Source organism: Erpetoichthys calabaricus, chromosome 10, assembly GCF_900747795.2.
Source record: "Erpetoichthys calabaricus chromosome 10, fErpCal1.3, whole genome shotgun sequence".
NCBI lineage: Eukaryota > Metazoa > Chordata > Cladistia > Polypteriformes > Polypteridae > Erpetoichthys > Erpetoichthys calabaricus.
In genome coordinates this window covers 3,685,354-3,710,194 of record NC_041403.2, presented here as the reverse complement: position 1 = coordinate 3,710,194, position 24,841 = coordinate 3,685,354, and the positions used below count along the sequence as shown (strand labels likewise).

The 24,841-nt window shown below is 44.1% G+C and overlaps 1 protein-coding gene across 1 annotated transcript in view; it reads right to left on the bottom strand.

The window, feature by feature from the left end:
- LOC114658704 (interferon-induced protein 44-like) overlaps window positions 1-24,076 on the bottom strand; it is a 33,556-nt gene extending 9,480 nt beyond the window's left edge. The window contains exons 1-5 of the mRNA XM_028810741.2: window positions 23,831-24,076; window positions 10,954-11,412; window positions 9,331-9,382; window positions 2,080-2,275; window positions 1,799-1,951 (exon numbers count right to left, since the gene is read on the bottom strand). Of these exons, the coding sequence (XP_028666574.2) occupies window positions 1,799-1,951; window positions 2,080-2,275; window positions 9,331-9,382; window positions 10,954-11,404 (852 nt within the window). The 5' untranslated portion in view covers window positions 11,405-11,412; window positions 23,831-24,076. The remainder of the gene's footprint in view (window positions 1-1,798; window positions 1,952-2,079; window positions 2,276-9,330; window positions 9,383-10,953; window positions 11,413-23,830) is intronic.
- Window positions 24,077-24,841: the final 765 nt, after the last annotated feature.

The window sequence follows — 24,841 nt, the reverse complement described above, 5'->3', positions numbered from 1 at the left end:
GTGCGGTTGGCATTTATGCTCCGCCTTGAAGTGTGTTACTGTGTGAGGAATTGCACTTCTTGTTTTTAATAATGTCAGGTTTACTCTTGTTTAGAAAGTCTTTTCACTTGAATGTTTCTTTTAATATTTGTATGCATACTGCTTATTAAAGGCTGCAGCACTTATTCGATTAACATTTAATGACATTTCTAGCCATTTAGTCCTCAGTGTTCAGGTATGGAGGGTCCGGCTGTTGGTCGAGCCTCAGATTCAGGTGTACAATGTGGATTTCATCCCGGCTGTGGAGCGCTGGACCAGCTTTTTACCCTCACAATGATATTGTAGGATTCATCAGAGTGTGACCAACCAGTCAGCATGTTGTTTTGTGGACTTACGATGGGGTCCCACATGGGGGGTCCTCTTGGGTGGTGCTTTGGAAGTATGGGGTATCTGGTCAGCCTGTTCAGTCCTCGTACAACTGGAGCGAGAGCTTGGTTTGCATTGCTGCCAGTTGGTCAGACTCGTTCCCGCTTGGTGTGCCCTTTGTCACTGATTATTATGGCCAGAATTTCTAGGTGCAGTAAAGGGGGTCCAGTCTGGTGGCCTCAGGAGTGCCCCTCTGCTTTTTGTGGATGAGGTGGCCCTGCTGGCTTCATCGGGCTGTGATCTTCGACATGCCCTGGGGTACGCCTGAATATGGAGCCATTGAGCAGATGGCTATCACTGCGGCTCATCGACATGCCACACATACGCCACAATACAGAATGAAGAACGACAGCAAGAGAGAAATGTCTGGCGACAAACAAGGAGATCATTAAATACTCACAACGTCCGCCATATGCAAACATGCTTTTACATCCTTACATCAATGTTGGGTTGAGGAGGACGTCTTTTGACAGTTAGATCTGAGATGTGCTCACAGTGGGGTGGTGTTTGTTCATACTAATTATAAAAGAATGCATTGCCAATTTTGAAATGTTCAGCTTGCTCAACAAGAACCAGCAATACAAGTTAAACACATTAGAATTTCAACAGGAACTGAAAAAAGAAACGATTTAGAACACATAGGCGGTACCAGCATCTCCTTACCTTAAGCCTCCATTGATAATCCCCCAGAACACCATGTGTACGTTTTTATTCCTTATTTTAGGACCAGAGGTCCACATGTTCCACTAGTATTAACATCTTCTTCTTCTTTCGGCTGCTCCCATTAGGTGTTGTCACAGCAGATCATCTTCTTCCATATCATATCATTCTGTCCTCGTCATCTTGTTCTGTTACACCCGTCACCTGCATGTTCTCTCTCACCACATTCATAAACCTTCTCTTAGGCCTTCCTCTTCTCCTCTTACTCGTCAGCTCTATCCTCAGCACCCTTCTCCCAGTATACCCCTCATCTCTCCTCTGCACATGTCCAAACCAACACAATCTCACCTCTCTGACTTTGTCTCCCAACCGTCTCACCTGAGCTGACCCTCTAATGTCCTTATTTCTAATCCTGTCCATCCTCGTCACACCCAATGCAAATCTTCACATCTTTAACTCTGTTACCTCCAACATAAAACAATAAAATATTAATTAAGGAAGTTGGCCTCCAAAGAGATTCAAACAGCAGGCAGAGGCCTTCACTAAACAGCCTCACCCCAGGCAGCCAGCCCCTCTAACTCCAATGGCAGGGTTCAGTATGCTAGACACAAAAATGTGGATGCGGTTTTAAGAGTAGATAGACATCTGAAAAGTTCCAGAAATATAGAAAGTGAGGGACTCTAAGTGTTATAAATTCTACTAAACGAGAGGAAGACAACCACCGACTACTCACCTTGTACCCCTCGGGCACATGCCCCTTCACTGCCTGCAGCACATCGTTCACCTTCACCCCTGGTAGGTCTTCTTCTCCCAATCCCATCATGTCACACAGAACCAGCGGGTTCTGTTCTCCAGCTTGTGAAGTTTTGATGTTGTATGATCTAAACTGTGGAGATAAAGGCGCTATAAAAACAGCAGAGCTTTTACAGGAGAAGCCCCTAAAGTTTGGATACGGATTGACTTATGCCAGTCATGACTCAGATTCTAAAGTTAAAAGATATGAATGATTCTTACCATGTTGGTAAAACTCTGCGCCGCCGTGCCCACCATTGCACGGAGGGCAACCCAACCATGAAAAACAGAGCCCACTGAGCTGATGAAACTCGACTTGCCTGCACCCACAGGGCCCACAAGCAGGACCTTTGTCTTGGAGACCAAGTTAAGGGGAGGCTTGTAGTTGATGATGGAGTTTTTCAGTTGGTCCCTTATCCTGCATGAAGACAACAAAGGGTGAGGGTCTGAGATGAAAAGAAACACCAAAGAGGTTTGCCCACAGTGCCCAGGGCCTGCTTTTCTAATTTGACTCCTTAGCCGTCATCCACTATGGGGCAATAACTGGGCATTTCAGTGGGCTGCTGACCTTATGTAAGTGAGCATAAAATGGCACAGTGGGACTCCCCTTCAGACATCACACCAATGGTGACGACATCATGTGACCCTTTAATTACTGTTATCACAGCAGCTGCCCATAGAGGACATGTGACATCTTATTTATGCCCATCTGGAGTCTGACCATTGGTGCATTTTGAAATATTGAAAATGAGAACAACTCGATCCCACCTTGTCAGGTCCATCCATTGCCTGGAGCTGCTGTGTCATTAGAGAGATGTGACATCAGTTAGTGATGGGCTGCCGGTACGTCATATTGGACAAGTGGGCTCAGGTGTGTGATGGAGAGGACAACCACCCAAGCAGTCCTAGAACAGAACTACCTGCTATGGCGCCATGCTGCCCCCTTACTGTGTCTGGGCAGGAATTAAACCCCAAAATCTAACAGGCATGTCTGAATGTGAGGTGACCGACTGTCACTGTGCACACTGGCCAGCCATTAGTTCACCTGAAGGGACCCAGCACTGCTGTTTTAAAGTCATGTCTGTGTAACGCTGGCTTTATGCTTGGGCTTGTGGCCTTATTGTTCTTCTCCCAAGGTGCAGACTTCATGAGATTTTCTTCTAGGATGTTCTTGTATTTTGCTGCATAAACCTTCCAGGGCCTGAGGCAGAGAACCAGAATCTCTACAGCCTGGTGATGCCACCAGGGAACAGCGTGTTGTGCAGATAAAAATCAAATAATTGACACTGTGAGTCAGGACTAAAACCAAGCCATGAAGTACAAGGATAACTCTCTATGGCACACTGCGATCAAATTGTGGCACAGCATCGATCCAAGCGAGGGGCTCAAACCATCTGCAAACCTTTGAGTGTTCCCAGGAGCACAGAAGATTCAAAGATTGTGAAATGGAAGAAGTTTGGAAGTCACCAGGACTCTCCCTAGAGGTGGATGACCAGCCAAACTGAGTAACAAGATGGGCATCGACCAACAACACAAAGGTCACTCAGTGCAGGAGTCCTCTGCTGAGATGGGAGAACCTGCTGGAAAGGACCACCATCTCAACAAGACTGCGTTTATGGTAGGGATGGTTAGACAGAGGCTGTCACCCTTGTTGTGAGCGATGGGGCAGATCCATGTTACTAGGTGACAGTGAGACCAATGTGCATCATGGGTAAATTATTGGAATTATTAATGACAACAACAAGCAGCATCTGGCAAGAACAGGCGTGTTAGTGAGCAATCAACATGGGTTCTGACTTGTGGGGGATAGTCGTGTTTCACTAATATGCTGGGATTCTTTAAAGAAGCAACAGACAAACACAATAAGGAAGGTGCATATGAGATTATCTACTTGGCTTTCAGAAGGTCCTACATGAAGGGCTGGTGACCAAAGTAAAAGAAGAGTGGAATTCAGTGTGGTGATGGGTGCAAAACTGGCTCAAACACAGGAAGCAAAGGGTGACGGCGCAAAGAACTTGGAATGTGCAGATCGATACCACAGTAATCGATACTTCAATCCTCACAAATATCAATGACTACTTTTTTTCTGTAAGATACAGTAGCGGGTTTCTTGCCAACACATAGAAGGCACTAACTCGCCTGCCGCGCTCCCGTACTGAAATGAGCAGACGCGCTGTGACGCACCCGCGCCCTGAACCCCGCCCCTTGCGCAAGCGCAGACTGTACGCCAATGTCAGACCGAGAGCAGAGAGTTGTGTGCTGCTATTCTTTACAGATGGAAAGGAATACAGCGGGCCGATGGAACATCTGTGAGAAGAATCAGCAGACCAGTGGCAAATCAAGCAGCCCAGTTAAAAAGCACACGTGCTGTTCAATAGAAAGACGTTTGTAAAACACGAAAGCGATGCAAATCTGAAGCCCGGCGATTTAGCGGCAATCAGCGCCACATACGGGAGGCTGCAGGAGAGTTTCAAAGAGGCGTCATTCAGGTAACTGTGCCGCTAGCAGGATCGTGTAGATGGGGGTTTGCTGAAGACTTTTTAGCTGAGCAAAACACTTTACTGTTTAGCACTCATTAATACTTAGGAAACGTAAAGCCCGTTGTTAGCATAATGGAGGACACATAATAGTGAAGCATCACTGTCCGAGTATTTTGTCACGAGTTCTGTCCGTTTTGTTTTTTCTGCTAATTAAAACGAAGGGTACAGTACAACGAATATACATAATAAGCCTTAAGACTACGCAAAATACTTAATAGCTATGCCTAATTTGAAGATGAAAACTTTCACTTAAAGTAGCTTTTCCTTTCCGAATAATAAGTGCCTGAGTAAACGTTAATAAAAATATTAATTTTACAAGTTAAGTGGATTTAAAAGTATCTTAACTGCATTAGTACGACCATCTAGTGTTATAAAATATCGTTTTTCTGCTTAACTTTGTTTTGTTAAAATTGTATTTTGCTCCTGTTTCCTCCATTAGGTTAGGTGGATGTTATGTTCTGTTCTTGGGCCACTAGGTGGAGACAGAGAAGACGTAAAAGAAGAGCGTGAGGAGGAAAAACGTAAAATGTTTGGTGGACTAATTGGTTCAACTAGTTGTTGAATTAAATGTTTAACTTTTGGGCACTGGGTCTTTACATTTCGAATTTTGACAACTTAACAGTGGACTGACGATGTTAAATTGGCTCCCGATGTATGTGTGTGTGTGTAGTCTTGCCTTGCACCTGCAGAGGCAAAATAACATTAAGCGTAAAAATATTATTCTTTCAGTGTTAGTACTATTCAGTATTACTCTTTCTAAAAACAAATCTGAAATTTAGCTAAATGTAAAGCTAATATGACAAAATCCATCCATTAATCCATTTTCCAACCAGTTGAATCCAAGCACAGGGTCACGGGGGTCTGCTGGAGCCAATCCCACCCAACGTAGGGCATAAGGCAGGAACCAATCCCGGGCAGGGTGCCAACGCACCGCAGGACACACACACACACACCAAGCACACACACTAGGGCCAATTGAGAAGCGCCAATCCACCCAACCTGCATGTCTTTGGACTGTGGGAGGAAACCCACGCGGACACAGGGAGAACATGCAAACTTCATGCAGGGAGGACCCGGGAAGCAAACCCGGGTCTCCTAATTGCGAGGCAAATATGACAAAATCTCTCTCGATAAAACAGAAGGGCAGAATATAACAGAAAATGCAAATGTGGGAATATTATTTTTTTTGTAAATGTTCTAAGGGTATCCGTTTAAGTACATTCATGAAGCGATTGCCTGTTTCACATGTATTAGATAATTATTATTATCTAATAATCATCCATCCATCCATCCATTTTCCAACCCGTTGAATCCGAACACAGGGTCACAGGGGTCTGCTGGAGCCAATCCCAGCCAACACAGGGCACAAGGCAGGAACCAATCCCGGGCAGGGTGCCAACCCACTGCAGTCTAATAATCATAAAATAATAAAATAATATAATTCACATGTATTATTAGAGTAATTTGAAAGCAAATTCCTATGTTTTTTTAAAAAATACTCAATATCGGTATTAGAAATCTGACACATAAAATAGTATCAATTTCAAAAACAGTGGAGTCGCCCATCCCTACAAGGATCTGCTTGAGAATCAGGTGCTGTACAGAGTGGTGTCCAGCAGGGGTCAGTGCTAAGGCTGCTGCTCTTTTTAATATCCATGAAGGATCGGACAAGAGGAGGCTGCAGATGAACCCAAACCTGGTGGACGGGCAGGCAGTGGAGAATCGGCTAAAAGGATACAGAGGGACTCGGACAGCAGACAGGCTTGGGCAGATATGTGAACGATGAAAATGATGGAAGGAAATGTAAAGAATTTCACATAGTATGGAAAATAAAAAGTCATGTACTCATGTATTGGCATGAATAGATATAAAACTTAGTACGGTCTTTTATGAGCATTAAACTTAGTGTGAGCTTTAACACGAATCAGGTATGCCAAGCAAATCGTTCAATAAAGGCATATGCCATATTTCTTTTTAATTAAGCTCAGAACGAAACCACCAATATTGAACTCTTTTAAGGCGGATGTCGACTTTTGTCAACGGGAGAGGTGGAGGGCGATAGTTAACAGCAAATGGTGACCAGACCCGCCATTACGTGTTAGTTCAACTCTCTGTACTAGAAGGAAAGTTAGCTTTGTCGAGTTGTCCGAGATTCCCTGCGCTTGCATGAGTAGCGGAGAGCAAACAACGGCAAAAATGACATCGACATCTAGTGAGAGATCGAAGCGAAAGCACAAAGCAAAATACTCCATAGACGACGTTTTGCATATTATCTCTGAATTGGAACCAACTTGTTGGACTCCGATTTTCAAGATTCAAGAGTATTTATTGTCTTTCCATCCATATATAATGTAGTAGTTCAGCATACAGTGAAATGAAACAACGTTCCTCCAGGACCATGGTGCTACATCGACCACAGGACAACGAAGAATCCACGACATGTAACATAAAGGCACATAGTATATAACAAGGTGCATGTGAGTCAAATGTGCAAACGTGTGCATCACTGCAGAACAGAACACAGAACACAGAAATCAGTCCGGTCCATGAGTGTCCAGGAGTCTGACTGCTCCACATTCTGGTGGTGACGGCCTGAATGCTTTGGTTTCTTTTTCCCAATGGCAGGAGTGTAAACAGTGAGTGTGAAGGGTGTGTTGGGTCGTTCACAATGTTGGTGGCTTTGCGGATGCAGCGTGTGGTGTAAATGTCCATGGTGGAGGGAAGAGAAACACCGATGATCTTCTCAGCTGTCTTCACTATCTGTTGTAGGGCTTTGCCATCCCTGACCGTGTAATTTCCAAACCACACAGTGATGCAGTTGCTCAGGATGCTCTCTATGGTTCCTCTGTAGAATGTTGTTAGAGTAGCTGGTGGAAGATGATGGGCTTTCCTCAGCCTACACAGGTAGTAGAGCCGCTGCTGGGCTTTCTTGGTGTTGTGGGACCAGGTGAGGTTCTCTGCCTGGTGGACACCCAGGAATTTGGTGCTATTGGTGACCTCCACAGTCGAGCCGTCAATGTTCAGTGGCAGATGGTCACTCTTAGTCTTCCTAAAGTCAACAATCATCTCCTTTGTTTTGCTTACATTCAGAGACAGGTTATGGGCTTTACACCAGTCCGTTAGCCGCTGCACCTCCTCTCTGTATGCTGACTTGTTGTTGTTGCTGATGAGACCCACCACAGTCGTGTCATCGATGAATTTTATAATGACCTGGAGATCGAGATTGAAACGAAAGTGAGGTACCAGCATCAGCTGATCGCGTGTAGCTGACGCACCTACTCAACGTTCAGCTGGGAGGACCACCACTTAGGATGACAAGATGTACAAACCAGATTGCATTGCACTGCAGCCATGACCTCTGCTGCCACCCCTGCCTCGTGAAGACAGCCTGGCAGCCAGCCTACCATGCATTCCTTGCCAGCCGTCATGCCAACTGTGAGCAGCTCAAGCCACAAGACACGGTGAACTCACAGCCACAGCACACAGCAACATGTGTTTTTATGCTGATTTTTGTGTGAAAATATTGAATTGTGTGCTTTTAAGAAAACTGAGTTTTATGGAAAAAATAAAATAATAAACTAGAAGGACGGAGAAGGGGGAGAATGATGAAAGGAGATAGTCCGAGGTCGGAGAAGGGGGAACACCTGCCAGTTGAAAGCTGGCTAGGAAATAAGGGAAGCGAGAAAAGATAATGAATGGCACAACACGAGAAATATTGGTAGGGGCCAACTGGAGTAAGATAAGCGACGAATGAGCTGTTTGAGGAGGTCGAAATGATGATATAAACTGGGTTGGGGCGGAGTGGTGGCTCAGAGGCTAAGGATCTGTGCTGGTATCCAGAAGGTTGCTGGTTTGAATCCCCGTCACTGTCAAAAGAGATCCTACTCTGCTGGGCCCTTGAGCAAGACCCTTAACCTGTAAGTGCTCCAGGGGCGCTGCACAATGTCTGACCCTAAGGGGTATTAGAAAACTAACAAATTCCTAATACAAGAAATTGTATATAAGTTGAAATAAATAAAAGAACAAAGAACAAGAACTCTTGGCCTGTTCGGGGCTCAGCTCAGTTTGGCCTAATTGGGTTGAGTCCGCGTTATCGTTTTATTGCAGTAAGGACTCTGTTCGCCTGTCCTTCAACTCCTAGAGCCTTCTTTCAAAGGGAGAATGTTTGGCATATTTTACGCTCCGACAATAGGAAGTCTGAATGCACAATGGGAGATCTGAAAATCCAAAGTATGTCCTAGCAGAAGAATTTAGGATGAATCAGGATGAATCGAGAAGGCTAATGTGACATCAGGTTATATAGCGCCCTGATGTGTGGAGTCCAAGTCCAAGGCGGTTACGCACTGGTCAGGCCTCTTCTGCAGTGCCGTCTTCAGTTTTGGTCTCCATATTTCAAAATTAAAAAGCAGCCGCAGCTGAGAACCTCCTGAGAAGATGGCCTAAGCTGAATGAGGACTGCAGGAGAAGAGATTAAATGAAGCAAAAGGGGAAACCTGACTGAAGTGTCTGAAATCATGAAGGGAGTCGGTCCAGAGGATCACGACGGTGACTTTGAAATGAGTTCAACGAGGACACGGGGACATCGGTGGAAACTTGTGAAGGGCAGATTTTGCACAGACCTATTTAGAATAAGTGACGAAGCAGAGTGGTGGAGAGCTGGCCTTTAGGGACTTTCACATCTCTACTTGGTGTTAGTTTGGGTAGAATTAACTGGATAGGATTGGTGGGCGTTGTTGGGCTGATGTTCTCGTCCAGCTTTTTCTAATGTTTGCCCGTTTTCGCCTTCATTATTCACAACACATACACTGTTGTCCTAACTGCAGGAGGTGGCAGTGCTAACCACTAAGCCACTGGGCAGTCCTTGCTGATTGGCTCGATTGGTTAAGCACAGTGCCACTCGGGGTCTGCCATGAGTTGGGGGTCGACTACTTACTCTTCATCCCAGTACAGCTCTCGCCAGGGGGAGTCCAGCAGGTCACCGAGGTCTGAAATGTAAAAACACGAGCAGGTTACACGTCACAGACAGGTGGACACCCCCAGGCAAACGTCACTGTCATGTGTCCACGGTCCCAGGACATTCTTACTCGCATGCGTTATTGTCAAATCCTCTCAGGACAAATTATAAAACCATCTTATGAAGCTCAAGTTGAAAAGTTGGACATTTGATTCGTTTAGATAAACTTTATTAAACCCGGGGAGGAATTTAGATGCCTAGAGCAGCAGAAGCATAAATGACAAATATAAAGACCCACAAGGACAAATAATACAATCAATAAACAAATGAATTTTGTGCAGAAAATGTAAAAATGAGCGTAGAGCATCAGCATTAGTCTGGGATGTCTGGGTGAAGCAATGAATTGCCTGAGAAGCCCCCCAGAGACGACTCGTGGCACACACCGTGGTGGCTAAAAGAGCTCCAAGGGAGAGCGCCTCCTAGGGAGGATGGAGGGGATTTTTCCTAATGGCTTCCAATTTTGACTGCATTCTCTTTTGGACCGCAGCTTCCGGGTGTGTCCAGGGTTGGCCCCCGATACCGAGGGGCGACGGTACAGCCGTGTCTTGCTTAATGACAGCATTCAGGTCTGACCAGTGCATTTCATCATTAAGTGTATTGACGTATATTAATTTGGGGGGGGGGGGGGGGCTGGGTCTTTGTCTGATGTCATTTTTGCTGCACTGACTTTGATGACTTTTGCTGCCTTCTGTGTGCCATCGGCATTCTGGGATGTGCCTTTGTGTCACTTCCGCCGTTGATGCCTCAAGTATCCCGACCTGACATAACCCACCCTAAACTAACCTGACCTAAAAGTACCAAACCTAACATTAGCATAATACATCCATCATATAAAATGAATAATTCAATAAAAAAACACAGAAAACAATATTAATCCTGTAATGTGACCCCTTATGACGGTGCTGACACTATGCAGTTTCATTTGCTGCGTCTCTACAGGAGCTCCGTCAGTAAAGCACAGGGTCGTTAGGTGGGACGTCATTAACCGAGTCACAGCCGTACTTCAATTCTTTGCCTGCTAGCCAGCTGCCACTCAAGCATCCAGCCCCGCCCACCTCACGAAGCACCTATGCCAGCTGTACTGCATAACATTTTCTTGCAAACCAAATAACAGGCCCTGACTGAATTATAAAACTTAAGCATCTCGTCCCGCCCATCCAGCTGCCAATCAAACATGAAGTCCCATCCTACCGTCTGCCACTCAAGCATATAACCACGCCCAGTCTGCTGCCATTCAAGCTTCTAGCCCCGCCCATCTCATGAAGCATCTATGCCAGCTGTACTGTAGAACATTTTCTTGCAAAACCAAATAACAGGCCCTGATTGATTTATAACTCTTAAGCTACTCAAGCATCTATCCCCGCCCATCCAGATGCCACTCAAGCATCAAGACCCACCCCGCCATGCCCAGCTGACTGTTGATTTAGAACACTATAAATGTGTTCTAAAATGTATTTTTATCAGCTCTCTACAATTTTGTCCCCTGGGACCTCCTCATGTTTCATACCTTGACCCAACATGCCCCCCCGTCCTATGGCTCACCTTCCACCCGGTACACCTCCAGCTCTTGCAGGACTTTTTCTTCTTCCTCCAGGTCAACTCTAGTGGCAAATAGTTTTGAAGTGTTTGTTTTGGACAAATGGAACTTCAGGCCATTCTCAAAGTTGATCATGTTGATGGTAGCTGTGACAGACTTCACAGAGGTCCTATCCAGCTCAGACTGCTCAATGTAGAAGTAAAAGGCCTTTTCATCCTTGAATGCTGCATACTGATCTCTGAGCCACTGACTTGTGCAGCCTCCCACTATGACATCATCTGCCAAGTAGCCCACCATCATGATGCAGCCCTGATTAATGCTCTTCTGGAATATATCAGACACACTGAAGCCATGCAGGCTGCCCTTGTAGAGCAGGCTGAACTTAACGTGCCCCTCAAATAGGGAGAGGAGCTGCTTCTCCGTCTGCTTGTCCAGCCGTGGAATGACAGAAGACATGACGACACCTGGAAAGAGAAAGACAGCCATGAGCCCAAGTGGCTGGGGTGAGTCCTCCGCTGGTCACTGGGGTGAGTGCTCAGTGTATTTAGATATTACTCAGTGTGTGTTGTGTATGTGGGCCTTGGTAGGTGGAACATAAAGAGGCAGGGCCATGCCACCTCCAGTATTATGAACAGAGTCTTCGTATGTCCAAGGTGACCACCGATAAGGCTATCATGATAATATTGTAGGATCCTGGGCACATATGTCTCGGGCACTAGCAGCGATAGAGTGCCCCTTGAAGCTCCCTATAATGTATGCGGTCAGGCCTCACCCCGGGTCCTCTCTCAAACCCTGACATACATGACTGGCTGCTTGTGACTGAACAATTTCTTGCATGTTCAGGGGAAGATCAGGCCAAGGGTTAGAGACCGCTACTGCACATATTTTCCCAAAATCTTTAGCGGTCCAGTGCCGCTAAGGGTGTGAATCTTAGCAGCAATGGACCGCTACAGCATTATACATTTTCATTCTCTTTGGCTTTGAAATTAACACACAAATACTTTTTAAAGTTACACTTTTACTGTAAAACTTCAGTAGAAACAATTTTTTGAATTAACTTTTTGTCAAAATCATAGAAGGGTGCGTACGCACAAAAAAATCCAGATGCATAAATCTGTGCGAACGCCAACTTTCATGTTCTTCTGCTCCATAAATCCCGGTCAGTTTGAAAAGTGACGCACGTACACGCGCCTGCTGCCACTCCCAAACTCCTCCTCTTTGAATATGCAAATCAATATAAATAGCCCTTAAGCTCAGCATTCTGTGAAAAGGCAATGGCAAAAGCACGAGGGGGAAAATAGAAGAATTTCAGCGAATACCAAGTGGAGGCAAAGAAAAACAAACTATTTATTGGTTTAAACAGTGATATGAACAACAAAAGGAAGTTGATCGAGTGACATAGCATGTCGGAGAAACTCGAAAGCTCAAGTTCACAAAGTCGCACAGTGCCCGAAATAAAAAAGAAATCACATATCAAAGTCGGCATTAAAAGGGGAGTCGTAGCCCACCGTCTGAGTGTCTTATGAAAGCTTATTATGCTACAGAGAAAAAAAAAATAGGCACACAGTAGGGAAAAAAGCATGAAATGTCAATTTCCACTTTAGTCACAAAGTTTATTTTGTCATTAAAGTAGAACATCATAAAGTTCATCTTTAAATCATTTAATTTACTAGTTTCTCAAATCCCATCGTAACTAAAGTAGCACGTTAAATGCTTTGTTTTGTATTTGATCTTCTATGTGCTCTGTGTGTGTGAATCAGTACCTGCTTCTTAAATGGGCTTTCTCTTCCTCCGACAGGACACAGAATCCATTACATTTGTGATATTACAGCTCTCTGAATAATTAAAATACTGAGATGTATATGTGATATTATTTTCATGATGATAGGAGTTAAAGCATGTTGTTAAACATGGGGACACAGTGGCGCAGTAATAGTGACGAGCTGGTGTCCTGTCCAGAGATTTTTCCTGCCTCCCGCAAGATGCTTGCTGCGCCGTGCGCGACCTTCGATGAAGTACTTTATTAGCGCAGTCCTGTCTCTTTCAAACGTACTAACCTCCAATTCCTGTCCTTACTTTTCTTTCTCCAAATACCCAATCACCACACAATCAGCTCTGTAATAGACGTTAAGCCATCTGTAAGCTTAGAACACCAATTCTTCAAAACTTTTAAGGAACATTAAAATATCTTTGTGGCACGTGTTTAATTATTCTACCCATCTATCCTTCCAGTGTCACGCCAGTCCCAGCAAGAATATAACGCGAGGCAGGAACAATCCGTGAACGGGGCACCAGCTCCTCGCTAGCGCTGTGGCACCGTGTCCTCACATGTTTAATTATTAACAATATAGATTATTTAAATGAAGTTAAAGTTTTATCTGTATAATATAATAAACATATTTTGCTGTATTTCATCTTAAAAATGATATTGTCATCTTATGTAAATACACGCTTTATAAAGTGGCGCAGGTTGTGTAATATTACAACTGTATCACAAGTTTACAGTGAGGTGATTGTACTAATAAGTATAGACAGTTCTACAAGGAGCACTTGATGGACTGATTTAGTGCGTTTAGAGTTCTTGGGATGAAACTGTTTGTGAACTGTGAGGTCTGCACAGGAAAGGCTCTGAAGCGTTTGCCATATGGGAGCAGTTCAAATAGACATTATGGCTGAGGCAGCGTGTGTTTGATGCTGTATCCTGATAATTCTCATTCCGATCAGCTGCTGTAGATCTGTGATTCACACTCAGATACAGTGATATAAATACTCTGAGTGGTGCAGTGAGAGTAATATGGAAAAGATGATCCGCTGTGGCAACACCTAACAGGAGCAGCTGAAAGAAGAAGAAGCAGAAGGTGCAGTGAGAGTAACAACGCTAAAGCAGCTATTGTATTTAGAATAGTTTGGCCATTCTGTGGACCATTATATTGTTACAGGTTAATTACAATCATTAAACTAATAAACAATATGCGGTTAATTTCAGTGTATTTATAAAGCTGCGTCAGGGATGTGAATCTAAAAAAGAAAGGGACACCACACTGGAATAGTAGCACTGCTTTGATGCTGGGTGCCACCAGTCTGCAAAACCGAGCAGAGAACTTGCGTACGCCAGGGTTGGAGTTAATGTGAAAATGTGTGTGGATTTACGGCAAGTTTAGATTTTATACATCGCGATTTGAGCGTGGAAGCGTTTGTACATAACATTTTTGCGCACCGTTTATACATGAGGCCCCTGGTGCAACTGGTTACAAATCAATGTAAAACCCTTCACCCCCAGTCCAGCTGTCGGCCTCTTAACAGCCCACCTGTATTCCCCAAGGCCAGCTGGGTGGGCAGTTCCTGACATCTTTATCAGTACCAGTTCTAGCCTGTAGTACGTACCACAATGATCTCTGTTGTTCACTGCTGATGCTTATGAGTGGTTTGAGCCCAAGGAGGCAGGACCCCCTAAGTATACAGCTTTTCAGTATTTAATGAGGTCCTGAAGTTCTCACTTGACCTGTGGCTTTGTGTCTGTCATGATTTCTGATCTGTAATTGGTGTTCTTGTGTCTGTTAGACTCCCTGGCTTTCCCTTCTGCTTCATCTTAAGTTACTTTGATAGATAGATAGATAGATAGATAGATAGATAGATAGATAGATAGATAGATAGATAGATAGATAGATAGATAGATAGATAGATAGATAGATAGATAGATAGATAGATAGATAGATAGATAGATAGATAGATAGATAGATAGATAGATAGATACTTTATTAATCCCAATGGGAAATTCACATTCTCCAGCAGCAGCATAATGATACAATAAATAATATTAAATTAAAGAATGATAATAATGCAGGTGAAAAACAGACAATAACTATGTATAATGTTAAATGTTAATGTTTACCCCCCCGGATGGAATTAAAATTAGATTAGAGGGGATTCAGAAAATACTCAGACCCCTTCACATTCTGCATGCTTTATTAAAGAAATGGAGACATTTACAATATTTTTTGTGTACACTCAACAGTCTATAATGACAAAGTGCAAACACTTTCAGAGAGGAATGCAAATTTATTTTAAATATCCAAAACCTAAAATCTCATGGAGACCCTTTGCTCAGGTGCCTGCTTTTTTGTTTTTAATTCTCCTGGAGTTGCGACTAAAACTTCACTGGAGTCCACTTGAATTGATTGGACGTCATTTAGAAAACACACTTGTGTATCCACCAGAGTATGGAAGGGCATACGAGTCACAAGACCATGAAGTCAGAGCCAGCAAAGTGGGTGGGCACAAGGGCGCTATTATTGGAGGGGCACCAAAGGATAGCCGGAAAAAAAACCCACAATGAAGCTTTTTCCCATTGTGCGCATTTTTCCTAGAACCATGTCAAAATATGGAGCAACAAAGTTATTCTAAATTAACTGATTTACTGGAATCGATGCAATGACAGCACAGATCTTACTGTATGGTGGTCTTTGTTTCTGGGGTATTTAAAAGGTTTCTCCCAGCAGGTGCAGTTTTGCGATTATATTGGCTGACTCCATGGGAGGGAAAGAAAAAAGAAAGAAAGAAAGAGAAAGAAAGAGAAAGAAAGAAAGAAAGAAAGAAAGAAAGAAAGAAAGAAAGAAAGAAAGAAAGAAAGAAAGAAAGAAAGAAAGAAAGAAAGAAAGAAAGAAAAAGATGGATGGATGGATGGAAGGAAGGAGGGTGGGTCCAGACACGCCGCTCAGAGCCATCGAGAGCCACTCCATTGTATTGGTGCCCTTTCTTGGAAATGCAATGATTAGCGGATTAAAATATTCTAAGAATCAACTTGGATTTTCCACGAAGTCTTTAGAACCCTCGCCCCTCTCTTACCCCTTGGGTAGCTACACTTAAACGTTCCTGGAAGTTCTCGATTGCCTAGTTGGGGTAACGAAGTTCTCCCTCGTGATCTGCTCCATGTGAACTCAGCATGGCATCACTCAGTCTAACATTTTAACTTCAATGAAGCTCTCGAAAAAATAAAAAAGCTTAAAGATTACTTGAATGATTTCAGGACAGATGAATCATTTGCATCGATAATAAAAAGCACAGAAGAAATACACGTTGAACCAACATCTTTATTTATAATTTGTTACCGTGGCTGTCCGTTTGTCTGTCCAGGATTTTAAACCACAAACTGTTTGAACTGTTGACCTGACATTTGGTGCACATATACTACGTGACGTCTGCTATCCGCTATCGGGGTGATGGTTGACCTCCAAGGTTATTCCTCTTTTAATTTTTATTTTACGTTATTGTAGAATCAACTCTCAGCAGCGACCAGCAGGGCGGCAGTGCGGTGCATGTGTGTGGGCGCCATTTTCAAGTCTCAGCAGCGGGCAGCACAGCGTATGCATTCTCATCCCTACCACCTTCACCGTCACTTCCCCTACCTCTTCATATCTTAAATCATTCTGGAGGCAGATTGAAGACTTAAGTGTCAGCTTAAGTGAAAAATTAAGGAACACGTACTAAGTAATTGCAGCACAAACACGGACTTAATGAGTTTTAACGCGAAAAAATGCTGATGAAAGAAGAGAAGAAGTGGGCCAGTAGGGTGGAGAAAAGAAGAGCAGCTCAGGAAGGAGCAAGGGCATCAACGTCTGAGCAAACAAGTGATAAACGTACAGAGAAAGAGGAGGAAAACTATCACGTCAAGTGTATTCACCTCACGTTATCATTATAGCAGTGCGCCGTTACTGATTTTATGATAACGTAAGAGAGCAAAGAAGAAAACAATGTTTTAATTACAAATCAAAAGCCAAATGCACTCTGTGAATTTCCCATCGGGATTAATAAAGTATCTATCTATCTATCTATCTATCTATCTATCTATCTATCTATCTATCTATCTATCTATCTATCTATCTATCTATCTATCTATCTATCTATCTATCTATCTATCTATCTATCTACAGATACAAAATTAACCTTTAAAACATTTTATTGAGCAATAATTGATTCAACCATAATGTCGATAAGCGAATGATTTCAGCTTTTAGAGAAGTACAATGATATCTCTCTGTTATAAGAGAACATCTTGGAAGGTTGGAAGGAGACGAGACGTGATTTTCTCAGAGAGACATCCTGCGAGACGAGACTTTGTGCCAAGAGATTTAATCATGGAAATAAAACACAAAGAGTAGAAGACAAAGCAGAACGTCGTAAAGAATTCAAAAACGTCTTCGTGATAAACATGCAGAGCAGTTTAGAGATAATGGAAGAATGACAATTTGAAAGTCTCTTAAAAAGGATAGTAAAGATCACATCAGTGCAAACAAACGGAAATTATAACTCGGAACAGCAAAAAGAGATCGAATATATTGTTCAGATTTAAACTTTAAGTTGTAGACTTGTAGATCGTATAATTTGTGTTGCCATCAGGGACAAAAAAAGTGGTGTTTCTTCCCAATGAAGAGGCGTATCTGCGAGAACTAAAAGGTTTGTTGTTTGGTGAAAGTGAAATCCCACGAGATGAGATTTTATGCAAAGAGATTTGGAAAAGTCCCGCCCACATCTAGAACATTTACAGCCACGCCCATGGCTCAGTCGTTTCTCATTCGTGTGAATGCCATTGTCAGACACAGTTCACGTAGAGAGAAAGAAACGATATCCACTCACGGCAGTTATACGTCGTGTTGTCACGATGCAAGTCCAAACACGGAATCAAAATTCAATGCAATATTGATGACAAAGTAAAAGTGAAAAGAGATCAAATATACGGAGACGGGTGATATGACAGAAGTGCGCCGTGCGAGATGAAGATCACACAGCAGTGCGGCAGCTGATCGAGCAAAGAGGAGCTCACAATAAACTGTTTGTGTCTGCCATTGTCTCACCGTTTAAGAGGGGGTGTCGGAGGAGCGGCCGCGTCTCCTTGGGGTGCGTCAGACGGGTGAAGACGTTTGGCAAGTGAAGGCGAGTTGGGGTGAAGCCCCTTAGTACATTTAAAGTTATATTACAAAGAAGTTTGTTGTTAAATTGGAATGAAAGTGAAATCCTAAAACATTGGAAGCATTCACATCTAAAATGAATTGATGATAGAGATGGTCCGTCTCTTTTTCAAGGAATTCAAATCTTTACAATATTTTTGGATATAAATGTGAGCACGAGAGATGTGCTGAATTTTATTTGCAATAATAATTTAATCGATTCGTTTCCAAATGCAGCTCTCTCATTCAGAATTCCTTTGTCACTGCCGGTTACAGTTGCATCTGCAGAAAGACGTTTTTCTCAATTAAAAATGATAAGAAAATGACTAACGATCATCGATGAGCCAATAACGCTTGTCGAATTTGTCAACAATTGCAATAGAAAACAAAGAATTCGATAAATTATACACGAGTAGAATATCATCGAAAGGTCTGCCAGTGCAAAGGCTAGAAAAGTGCCATCCATCCATCCAGTATCCATCCCACTATATCCTAACTAAAGGGTTATGCTGAAGCCAATCCCAGCCAACACAGGGCACAAGGCAGGAAACAAACCCCGGGCAGAGCGCCAACCCACTGCAGGGCACACACACACACCTAACCTGCATGTCTGTGGGCTGTGGGAGGAAACCCACGCAGACACTGGGAGGACCTGGGAAGTGAACCCAGACGGGTCTCCATACTGTGAGGCAGCAGCGCTACCCACTGCGCCACCGTGCCGCCCACAAGTGCCATTGTAAATAGCATTTTTGTAATTATTTTATTAGACTGTGAAAATGTGTTTTTGTCATTTGTTTTCTTGTAATATTTTGCCTGATTAATAAATAAGTATTGTGTATGCATCAGCATTTCTTCATCCTTTTCATTTAAGGTTCAGGATTTATCCTTATATTTGATTTAATGTCCTGTTGCCTCGGTACAGATGGAATACAAAACTTGAAATTGGTCAAACAAAGTCATTTTTATGAAGGACGCCAAATCAATTTCTGCACAAGGGCGCCTTCTGCATGAAGTCCAAGGACCTCTGAAGACCACTGCGGTCAAATTGTGTTTTGAGGCAGAGATCAGGGCAGGAGGGTAAAAACATTTCTAAAGACTTTGGTGTTCCCAGGAGCACAGCGGCCTCACAGATTTTGAAATGGAAGAAGTTTGGAGTCAATGGGACCGGAGACGAAGACTGGACTCCTTCATGTGTGGTTCTTCAGAGGGTCCTTGGGTCCCGCTGGTGTGACTTTGTGTTGCTCACGGAGTCCCAAATGAGGCACATGACCTGCATTGTGAGGGCGGGTCAGTTACGGCACTACAGGCCATGTGGCGCCATTACCTGAGGGGGATCCGGTTTGCAGGACCCTTATAGTTGAGGACCAGGCCAAGGGGACGCCCACGTAACACCTGGGTTTGACAGATAAGGGGTCATTTCTGGAGGGTGGGACTGGATAGCGTGTCTGCCCTGTTGCCAACCAGGATCCTCAGCTGTTTCATCGTGTAGTGGGGGCGGCAACGTGCTATACCAGTGCAGCCCCCCCAGCAGACCTGACCTGGGCTCTTCCTAGAGTTGGCAGTCCATCCAAACTGAGTAACAGGGCATGACAGGCCTTGGACAGGGAGCTGAGCGAGAACCCAATGGTCACTCTAACAGAGCCTCAGCTAAGAATAAAGAACCTGTCTGAAGGAAAAGGACCATCTCAGTCGCTCTCATCAATCAGGTGCTTATGCTGAAGGGGCTCGATGGATGCCAGTCTTAACAAAAAGGCATTTCAAAGACCCTGAGAGCGTGAGGGAAAAGTCATTCTGGTCTGATAAGACAAAAATTGAACTCTTTGAGCACTGTGTCTGGAGAAGACCACCCTCTGGTGAAGCACCGGGGATGGCAGCATCACACTATGGTGGTGAAGGGACAGAGGGACTGCTCAGAATGGAGGGAAGAACAAATGCAGCCAAAAACTGAGAGCTCTGTAAAGAAAACCTGCTGCAGCTCAGGGTGATGGCTTCATGAGTTGAAGTTCACAGCCAAGCAGACACTGAAGTCACTTCAGGAAACATCACTGAGTGGTCCGGCCAAAGCCCAGACTTAAATCCCATAGCACATGTGCGGAGAGACCTGAAGATGGCAGCTTACAATCTAACAGAATGTGAAAGGATCTGCCAGAGAGAATGGGATCAAGTTCCCAAATCCAGGTGTGCAAAGCTTGTAGAGATTTAACCAAGAAAACTCAGAGCTGGAACTGGAACTGTTATCTAGGGGGCTTCTACAACGTAGTGAATGGAGGGTCTGAATACTCCAATGAAACAGAGACAGAGAGAGAGAGAGAGAGAGTTCACTTTCTGACTTTTAACAAATTTGCTAAACTTTTTAAAAACACGTTTCCACTTTGTCATTATGGGTTATCGAGTGTAGACTGACGGGCAGAAAGAGCAAATGTATCCCCTTAATATTAAACCTACAACTCAATAAAGTGTGCGGAAAGTGACGGGCTGTGAATGCGCACTGGAGACTCGGCTCTTCTGCCTTTTGGCTTCTCTTTGTCTTATTTTCCATCCATCCATCCATTTTCCAACCCACTGAATCCGAACACAGGGTCACGGTGGTCTGCTGGAGCCAATCCCAGCCAACACAGGGCACAAGGCAGGAACCAATCCCGGGCAGGGTGCCAACCCACTGCAGTTGTCTTATTTTTCCTTCTTTAAGTACTTTTAATTTGGAAATATTCAATAGTAGTAGGGTGTTGTTGTTAGAGAGACAGCAATAAATAAGTGACATGGCTCACATTTCAAGGTGCACCAGAGCACATATAATAATAGTAATAATAATACATTTTATTTATATAGCGCCTTTCCCATGCTCAAGGTACTTCACAGAGTTTAAGAAAGAACGGCAAGGTATACAGTATATAGCATTGTACTAGATAGATAGATAGATAGATAGATAGATAGATAGATAGATAGATAGATAGATAGATAGATAGATAGATAGATAGATAGATGGATAGATAGATAGATACTTTATTAATCCCAATGGGAAATTCACATTCTTCAGCAGCAACATACTGATACAATAAATAATATTTAATAATTAAATAATTTAAAGAATGATAATAATGCAGGTGAAAAAACAGACAATAACAAATACTAAACCAGATAAATAAATAAAGAAGAGTAAGATAGTCAATTCAGAGAGCACATATTATGGGATGGGTGGCACGGTGGCGCAGTGGGTAGCGCTGCTGCATCACAGTTAGGAGACCTGTCTGGGTTTGCTTCCCGCGTGGAGTTTGCATGTTCTCCCCGTGTCTGCGTGGGTTTCCTCCCACAGTCCAAAGACATGCAGGTCAGGTGCATTGGCGGTCTTAAATTGTCCCGTGTGTGTGCTTGGTGTGTGTGTGTGTGTCCTGTGGTGGGTTGGCACCCTGTCCGGGATTGGTTCCTGCCTTGTGCCCTGTGTTGGCTGGGATTGCCTCCAGCAGACCCCTGTGTTCAGATTCAGCGGGTTGGAAAATGGATGGATGGATATTATGGGATGTTTAAAAAGTGAAAGAGATGCACGTGTACTACAGTAGTCATTTGTTTGTAATAACTAAGAGTCAGAAGTGTCCTGAATTAATAAGAAGTGTGCGTTCATGAGCAGCGGTGGGTTCGTTTGTGTTTGACTTGTTTTGTATGTTTGTTGTACTTTAAGATGCAAAATTGTTTAAAGTGTACTGTTTAGCGTTTAAATGCTGGGAATGTGCCTTAGTGTTATTTATATTCTTTCAGTAATAGTTTATGGTATTACATCAATGTACTTTACTAGAAGTTTGTTGATACTGTTTACTGATAAACTTTATTGATTTGGATTTCATACTGCCGATAAGCTAGCGCCTAATTTGAGTAATACTGACATCTAGTGGATTTTTGTGTAATTTACCAATAAGTTTATGAAGTCTTTTTATTGTAGAGCACACACACATACCGTGTTTCCCCGAAAAATAAGCCCTCAAGATCGTCAGCTGAAACGTAAGGCGCCTAAGGGACGCGTGTGCCCGAAACATCCATTAAATTCCGAGGACTTTGCCAGAATATCTCTGATGTTTAATGATTCCATCCATCAGTCCGGGGATGTGCCCGTTCCAGCAGCATCGGCGCAAGGCAGAAACAAAATCCCTGGACGGGGCATCAGCTCATCGCAAGGTGAACACAAACACACACACTGGCGTCATTTTAGTGTCACAAAATCCCCAAACCTTCATGTCTTTAGATGGAAATCTGAGCCCACTGTGGAAACCCACCAGGAAAAACATGCAAACTCCAGGCAGGGAACACCAGCGACGTGACTCCCTGAAAGTCAGCAGTGCTACCTGCTCTGCCACCGTGTCACCCTCATGTGTGTCATTATTAGCAGGATTCATTAATTAAACAAAGTTAACAATTAATCTGTAAAATATAGCATCTTTATTTAATGCACGTCATCATGAAAGTGACATCAAGTGTAAATCTAAGGATTCTAAAAGTGCAGAGAGCGGAATATCAGAAATGTGACGTGTTGTGTGTGGCGATCACCGCTGTCGGGTCAGAAGGACACCCAGAAGTTCATAACGATTAACAACGGGGGCGGTTTGAAGATGACGTTTACGACGTTTAATGATCAAGTAAACTACGAGGTGAAAGTGGACATTTCGAGGTTAAAGCCGAACTTTCCACTTTAATCACAAAACAGACATGTTCATCCATCCATCCATTTTCCAACCCGCTGAATCCGAACACAGGGTCACGGGGGTCTGCTGGAGCCAATCCCAGACAACACAGGGGGGCACAAGGCAGGAACCAATCCCGGGCAGGGTGCCAACCCACCACAGGACATGTTCATTATGTCCTTTTTTTTTTCTTCTCTGTGGCACAAATACGCCATTGTAACTTCTGATGGTATTGTGAAGGTGCAAAAAAAAAAAAAAAAAAAAAGATGGCACAGAAGATGTGAGACTTTTAAAATCGATCGTGTCACTACGATGGGGAACATGCGACACTTGGATATAAAACCACCACGAATACATTTGAATGTCGGCATTTTGCTTCACTACATTGAACCATTCGTCAAACATTGAAGCATACACCTCGATCCTGGAGGATCCTAAAAGCGGCTGGAGTAGCAAGAAATTCAGGCTGGAATTCAGGGTTTGAATGTGGAGAGTTATGACGATATTACAGAAGAAGATAACATGACTGTATTCGGATAAATGTATATTGTTGTACATGAATAAATATAAGATATCCCCTGAAAATAAGCCCATCTCACGGTGGCGCAGTGGTTACCGCTGCTGCCTTGCAGTAAGTTCGGGTTCGCTTCCCGAGTCCTCCCTGCGTGGAGTTTGCATGTTCTCCCCGTGTTGGATTTCCTCCGGGTACTCCGGTTTCCTCCCATAGTCCAAAGACTTGCAGGTTAGGTGCATTGGCGATCCTAAATTGTGCTTGGTGTGTGTGTGTGTGCCCTGTGGTGGGCTGGCACACTGCCTGGTGTTTGTTTCCTGCCTTGCGCCCTGTGTTGGCTGGGATTGGCTCCAGCAGACTCCCATGATCCTGTGTTAGGATATAGCGGGTTGGATAACGGATGGATGGATAAGCCCATCTTTAAATAAGTGCATCTTTTGGAATAAAAATTAATATAAGATATATAGAGAGATATAGATATATAATATATACATGTATAGATATATGTACACATTTAAACAGAACACGGCCCGACCCCGATGTTTACCATTAATGCTCCTGTACCCGACTCTTTGTCTAAATTTGGTTGCAGACCTCTACTGCGGGTCCCCGTCTAAAATCAGTCCACTCATCCGCTAATGACCGTCGCTCCCCATCGCGGCTCCAGCGGTGTTCGGGGTCTCTCATTTACAGCTCCGCACTTTTTCACGCTGTCCAAATGCCCCCTGCCAGACCCCTTTGATTTTTTTTAAATTACCTCTTTATTTTTTCACCCGATCTCCTTCTTTCGTTACTCTTGCTTTTCTCCTTTTCTTTGTATTTCAGTCCTCTAAGATGCTCTCTCAACACCTCCTCTTCTGTCACCTCTTTCAAAATGACGCCCTGAGCCTGCAGACGCAGCCCGGAGAAATGCCAACTTGTGCTCTCGGGTCCTGAAACGAAACTGAAAACTCGGCGCCAGTTTTGGGAAAACGAAACTTTTCTCCTCGACTCCCCAAAGCCTGCCGCCTGTTCAGCAAAGCCATCTCGCTGGATCTCCGCGTCTGTCGCATTAATCTGACGGACTGCAGTGAACGGCGCGACCTGAGCGACTGAAATCCAGAGCGCGCTCTTCAGGGAGGCGTGGCTATGAAAATCAGAAAACGGGGCGCTCGCGTGCCTGGCGGTGGGCGGGGTTCATCCGTGATATTTTTTTTTTATATCGGATTGTCAGCACGGACAGTTCAGACTGACCTCCCGGGAGTCGCACCTTCGCAGCGGCCAACTGCCACGAGTCCCGCCCGCGTTTCATCGTCGTATTCCCGCACGATGTGAGATCAGAGGGAGTAGGGGACGCACGAGGTTGTGCTGCTGAGGGTCAAACGCCCATTTTAAACTAACAGGGGCCGATATGTGAAGGCCAATTATCAAGTCAGAATAAGTGCCGGGTGGCGCAGTGACAGCACTACTGCCTTGTCACAAGGAGACCAGGGGTTATTTTCGGGGTCCTCCGTGCGCGGAGTTTGTATGTTCTCGCCGTGCGCGTGTGTGAATTGGAGATGTTAATTGACCTCAATGTGTGTTCCGCCCGTGATGCACTGGAGCCCCTTCCAGGGATTGTTACTGCCTTACATTTAATCGGCTCCATCTTCCGCAGGACCCTGCTCAGGACGAGCATGTTTGAAAAATGGATGGGGTGGGGATTACTGATGATGTCGGGGAAACGTATGAGGTGGCAATCAAGAACTCAGGTAATGTGACACACAAAACACCACTCCTCACCCTCATG